This window comes from Xyrauchen texanus, chromosome 44 (genome assembly GCF_025860055.1).
Source record: "Xyrauchen texanus isolate HMW12.3.18 chromosome 44, RBS_HiC_50CHRs, whole genome shotgun sequence".
Classification (NCBI taxonomy): domain Eukaryota; kingdom Metazoa; phylum Chordata; class Actinopteri; order Cypriniformes; family Catostomidae; genus Xyrauchen; species Xyrauchen texanus.
Window position 1 is genome coordinate 8191955 of NC_068319.1, and position 6237 is coordinate 8198191.

At 37.6% G+C, this 6237-nt stretch overlaps 1 protein-coding gene across 1 annotated transcript; it reads right to left on the reverse strand.

Annotated features, from left to right (window-relative positions):
* Window positions 1–787: 787 nt before the first annotated feature.
* Window positions 788–5888, reverse strand: samsn1b (SAM domain, SH3 domain and nuclear localisation signals 1b). Its single transcript, XM_052117789.1, has 8 exons — window positions 5694–5888; window positions 5549–5617; window positions 5329–5460; window positions 3397–3523; window positions 3049–3197; window positions 2757–2963; window positions 1982–2132; window positions 788–981 (listed from the first exon to the last, which is right to left on the reverse strand). The coding sequence occupies exons 1-8, from the start codon at window positions 5745–5747 to the stop codon at window positions 797–799; spliced, it is 1074 nt and encodes a 357-aa protein (XP_051973749.1). The 5' UTR covers window positions 5748–5888; the 3' UTR covers window positions 788–796.
* Window positions 5889–6237: the final 349 nt, after the last annotated feature.

Here is a 6237-nt window from a genome sequence, read left to right on the forward strand (position 1 = left end):
GTGAACTGCCCCTTTAAGGATAGAGGCGTACGTTTACATACACGCAAGTCGTTGAAATTACCTTGTACGTTGTCGGTTTATTAAGAATACTCTGTGTAAGATCGTGTATGCAAACGAGCTCAATGTTTTCTGAATGTAGTAACTGCTCACACTAGAGGTCAGCAACGGTACAAGTGTGCCGTGCATGACAACTATCATACACATTGATGTCAAATGGCTAATGGTGGTAAAACAAGTGTTAAACGCATACAATGAATGAATGCATAAGATTATTACTGATCTTAAATACTTTAGCATTTCGGTTTCACTTTAAGTCTCAGTAAACCATTTACTATGTCTGTGTCGGTACAACTACAAACAAAAACAGTGCATTAGCTATATATCAGAATATGACAGGAAGTAGTATGAAATTTGTATGATATAAAGAATTGTTTTTATTGCATAACCTTAATTTTCTCTTTTATCTAACACCTGCAAGGCAATGTTTAAACAGTGTACAGGAGCAAAGCATTATCCCACATAATATTTACAATTTATTTACATGTCATCTGTGATTTCTGTGCAAAAAGAAATTAAATTTCCCTCGTGTTTACAGTTTCAATTATGTAAGAATCCAGTGTCCTCACAGCATAACACTGGACCAAAACTTCCTAATGGAACAAGTCTAAATTTACCCAAAAATACAGAAAGTCTTATGCTCCGGCCAAGCTAACTTGTGGCCAGCAGATGTCCTTGCACCAGCCAGAGGCAGGCAAGAGGTTAAACACAGCGTCATGCAGGTCTGGAGGTGTTGTGGTTAGGTTTCAGCTGCTGGTGGGCTCAGAGGGGCCATCTGGTTTTCGGTGTCCTCTTTACTGTTATCTGAACAGTCAGATCCAGTGTAACAGCCAGAGTCTCTGGGACAGTCATTCAGCTCTGTTTTAATTTGCTCGGAGGGAGATTTGGGCACCTCGTCTGTCTCTCCATGGCTCTGATTATTATCTGTTTGAGAAAAACAAGTTTCACAACAAACACAACTCTGATCTTGCACACACTAACGCAATGATAATGTCATGAAATGATGCTTAAAATGCATTAACCGTGCACTTTAAAAAAATGCAATGCTTCATGTTTTTGGTGTACGTGTATTTTGGCGTTTGATGCAGTTTTTGAGGTGTGACTGTATTTCTGAAAATGTGTGACAGATAGGTCCTAACCACACAAACTCACTGCTCAACACACTTCCTTTGTTATTTCATCACACACAGGCAATGGCCTCAATGACATTCACTTTTTTCCCTTTTGAATTAGATTTTTAATATTCAGTTTTCTTTCTTTGAATTTTCCCCAAAAATATTCAGAACCTCCGCTTTAATGTTTTTCTATTCTTTTGGACAGATTTTGATATATTTTACCTTTCTGAGTTCTATGACTTTAGATTTGTGCAGCTTATGCAGTTGTTACTATATAATAATACTGAACTTATTGTGTTACTTCATAAGATTTCACAATTATGTCCGAGTGGTTAAAAGAAGAATAATAGATTTACACATGAAAAAATGCTGGTTGGGGAGACTTTTTTTTTTTTTTCTGAGGTGTTACGTGTTCACTTTTTTATGTAACTGTGGTTATGACACATACGGAGTGGAAAAACTTATCTGAGAGAAAATGTGTGAAAACATTTCACCAGTGTGGCTTTGATGAGGTTTGTTTTTAAGCACAAAACCAGAGCTTCTAAAACAACATATGATCAGTGCGCTGACGAGCTGTAATCTAAGATCAGCACTTCTTTAACCATTAGAGGTTTTGTATCGAAGATAAATTGCAAAAACATGTCTTGTAAAACAAAGACAGAATCTGCATTTTGTTTCCTGTTTGCGCAGAAATACGTTCTGAACAAGTAGTTATTATATTTCTATAATTAACTATAATTTTCGATAGTGTTAACGTTTAAATCTGCATGCATAAAATGCAGTTTGTGTTTATGTGTTACACCACTTACATTCTGAATCCTGAAGGCATTCTGCTGCCGCTAGCAGTCGGTGTCTATGTTCAGGGTCGATAATGTTGAGCTCTATGAGATGCTTCTCCTTAAGATCTCGAAGATCATCCACCGTCTGATAACCGTTCAACAACAGAGACGAAATGTGCTCCTGCAGTAACAATTGTCCATGGAATTGGTGTTTAAGAATGTTGTATCTACATTTTTTCATGCCATATTGTTGACCAGACAACGTCAATAAAATTTTTGAGATGCTTGAATTTGAATGGTTCTGAAGTAGGAAACACTGTAAACTCGAATAAGTTTGCAGAACTCAACATATTTGAGGTAATCAGTTACATCAAATATTTCAAGTTAATAAATCAGTTATTTCCATCACTTTATACACCCAAGTTATGTCTGAATAGTGACTTGCTTAATAATGGATGAAGCAGTCAGTAAGATACACACTTGGTATCGGTGCTCAACCTACGCTCAAGCACCATGGTAACCCCCAAAACTGCAACACAACAGAAACTCTTCTATATGGCAACATAACAAAACATTAAACACTAACAAGTTTCCCCCTTTGCATTCATGTTGCAAAAACACATTAAATAACAATTCATTTTAACATTTACTTTCCCTATCGAGTCCCATGCAAAGCATGCTGGGAACAAGAAATCCTCTGCCCAATTTGAGTATACCAAACCAAAAAAAATAATTCAGTTCAAACTCAAACTCACAACAATAAAACAGTTCAGGTTAATTAAAAGGTTAATTGTTTTTTAAGTACCTCCAGGTTGAGTCTCTCCAGAAGTTCCTGGAGGGTTTTGGGTCGAGGTCTTCTGCTCCTCCTGTGAGAACGAATCCTTGGTTCTGGCACGACTTCTTCCACCAGCACATCAACGTAGATAAACTTAAAGTTTCCCACTTTGCCGTTCAACATCCCTGTCCAGATTCCCATTGCAGGTTTACTGATGATGTCAATAATGTCTCCCATCTTTTAAAGAGTACAAAAAAATAGATGCTGATCTGAGTGGATTACATGCAGTTTTATGTAATTAATATCTCCATTTGGTTTTTACCTTGAGATTGAGAGATTCCGTGTCATACGGACTGGGAAAAAAGTCAGTGTGGACCTTGGCTCTCCCACAGAAAAGGCCTGTGTAGGGCATGTCTTCTAGACGCAGGCTGTCCCTGTTACTATAACCCTCCGAGCTGCTGGTCACACCACCTGAAATATCAGGAAATGCAGTATACACAATACACAACCAGTTAAATGTAAACCACATGCTCAAAATGTCAAGAGCACGTCTATGCTAAAAATGTAAATTCAGTAAACAGTGAACCACTTTTATGATGGTGAGAAAAATAATGAAAGAATATTAATTCAATGCAGTTTCCTGATGTATGATTTTAGGCTGAAATCTTACTGGATGAGCTCTGTCCGCTGTGCAAACTGAACAAACTCTCCACAGAATTACTGGAATTGTTGCAACCTTTAGCTAAAGGACTTCCACCGTATCCCTCTTCAGTTGCCACAGGTTGCTTTTCCTCTCCCTGCGAAAAACAAACAAACTGTGCTTTAGTTGTTTGGGAAGAGAGAATGTCCTAGGGATGAGTCCCAACAAAAGCTGATACATGTCTTCAGGTACCAAAGCAGCTCAGCATCCCGGGTTGCGCAAGGCCACGACCCCACTCTAGGGAGCAAAGGCCGTAAGAGCCATTGCCATTTTTACCTCAGACATGAGAGCTGCATGTAATCTGCCCACACACCTCCTTACAAATTGTTGGCAAATAAAAGGCACAGTGCTTTATAAATAAGATAAAAGATAAATAAGATAAATGAGGAAATCATGTCTGGTTTGCTGTTCTGAATTTCAGGTTAAACAAAGTATCTGGTACTGAAGGTACCGAGTTTGTGCATGTTCACAGTCTTAAAAATAAATGTTCCAATTGGAACCACAAAGGTTTTACAGCTTGATCCTATACAAGAACCTTTCTATATTCCATACAGAATGTTTTATGCTCTAATTCTTGAGAAAACCATCTACACTCACTGAGCACTTTATTAGGAACACCTGTAAATCTACTTATTTATGCGATTATCTCATCAGCCAATCGTGTGGCAGCAGTAAAACGCATAAAATCATGCAGATACAGGTCAGGAGCTTCAGTTAAGGGGAAAAAATGTGATCTCAGTAATTTCGACTGTGGCATGATTGTTGGTGCCAGATGGGCTGGTTTGAGTATTCCTGTAACTGCTGATCTCATGGGATTTTCAAGCACAACAGTCCCTAGTGTTTACTCAGAACGGTGCCAAAAACAAAAAACTTCCAGTGAGCCGCAGTTCTGCGTATGCAAATGCCTTGTTGATGAACGAGGACAACGAAGAATGGCCTGACTGGTTCGAGCTGATAGAAAGGCTACGGTAACTCCGATAACTACTCAGTACAATTGTAGTAAGTCAAGTCATTTTTATTTGTATAGCGCCTTTCACAACACAAAGCAGCTTTACAGAAGATCAGGCATTAACAGAACAGTAAGCAGAATCTCAGTAAGCATCTCATAATGCACAACATGTTGAACCTCGAGGCGGATGTTCTACAACAGCCGGAGACTACGTCGGGAACTTTATTAGGACCATCGTGTTACTAATAAATTGCTCAGTGAGTGTATATGCTGGTGCTTTAAATGGAAAATTAACATTCTGTAATCATTTTCTCACCCTCTTTCTTCTGTGGAACACTCAGTCTGTCATCGTGACTGTCAGTCATCATTAATTTTTATTGTATGGAAAACAGTTTGGAAAAGTGCAATAAAAGTGAATGATGATTGTGGCTAATCTACTTTTGTGTTCTACGGAAGAAAAAATGCCATAATAGATTGAAACAACACGGGGGTGAGTAAATGACAGAATTTTCATTTTTGGGTGAACTATCCCTTTAAGAACCTCTAATATCAACTTTTTTAACCTCCAAAGACCATTAAGCCAATTCAAGATCTATACACTTAAAAAAGGGTTTTTGAACAACTAAAAACATGTAAAATGTTGTTACCATGTTTTTGAACAATAATGTGATTCTCAGACATGTACCAAGTTATTCCCTTGGTGTTTTCTTTGAAGTATCTTGGAGTAGCATGTAAATACTATGGTAAATAAATATGTTAATCATTCAGGATGAAATTATAGAGCATTACCATCTTATGTCATCACATTACCATAGTACCACCAACGTACTTTTTTGTAAGAGCACGAAAAGGGCAAACAACCTTTGAAGAACCTTTGTTTTTACATCAATGGCTGTCAAGGTTTGATGTTTTTCAAACCTTGTCAAAGGTGCAAAACTGTCACGCAAACTCACCATTTCCTCTGACAAGGCTTTAGTATATTTCCTGCCCATCTTTTTACGCATGGTCAGAGAGATGGTCTTCATCCTCTTCCCAAGACCTCCTGTTTTACCGGGATCCACCTCGGGAGACTCTGTTTCCACAGGCTACACAAACAACATTTATAGTTTGGTGAAGGTGGTTACCTGTAAACATGCATATTTTGCATGTATTATTAAAAAGAGAAACATTCACCAAACCATCTCCTTTTTCTTCTGTTTTGAACTGGGTGGGCCTGTCAAAAATCCCAAAACTGGTGGAACGCTGCAAAAAAAAAGTATAAATAAAATAAATAAACATGTCTACGGTGCTCTACAGCTTAAAAAAAATCTTGTTTTACCTTTGGTTTATTCCTCTGTTTGTCAGAGACATTAGATAGTTTCCTTTGAAGCATTTTGTCAATTAAATGTCAGATGATGATCTCTATAGTTCTCCAGAGAAAAAGACGCCTGACTCTTATTGAGCACAACAGCAGCAGCAGCAGCAGCAACACTGCCCTGAAGCAGCTCAAACATGCTGTGAGACACTTCCTCTACACACACATACACATACACACACACACACACACACACAGGATGTGAGCGTCTACTCTGACATCTCTAATCAGAGACTTTAAAGTGTTCTTCAGGGGAAAATATTGCACTCTGATCAGCACAACAATTAGCTTTTAGTGTACCACACTTATGTCATTTCTGTGAGAAAGAAAAAGTACATTTAACACTTTACAATAAATTGTATTTTTATTAGTAAATGTGTTAGATATCATAAACTAACAATCAATATATTTTTACAGCATTTAGTAATCTTGGGTAATTCAGTTAATTCATGAAAATACAAATGTTCATTGTTCGTTCATGTTAGTTCACATTGCATTAAATTATGTT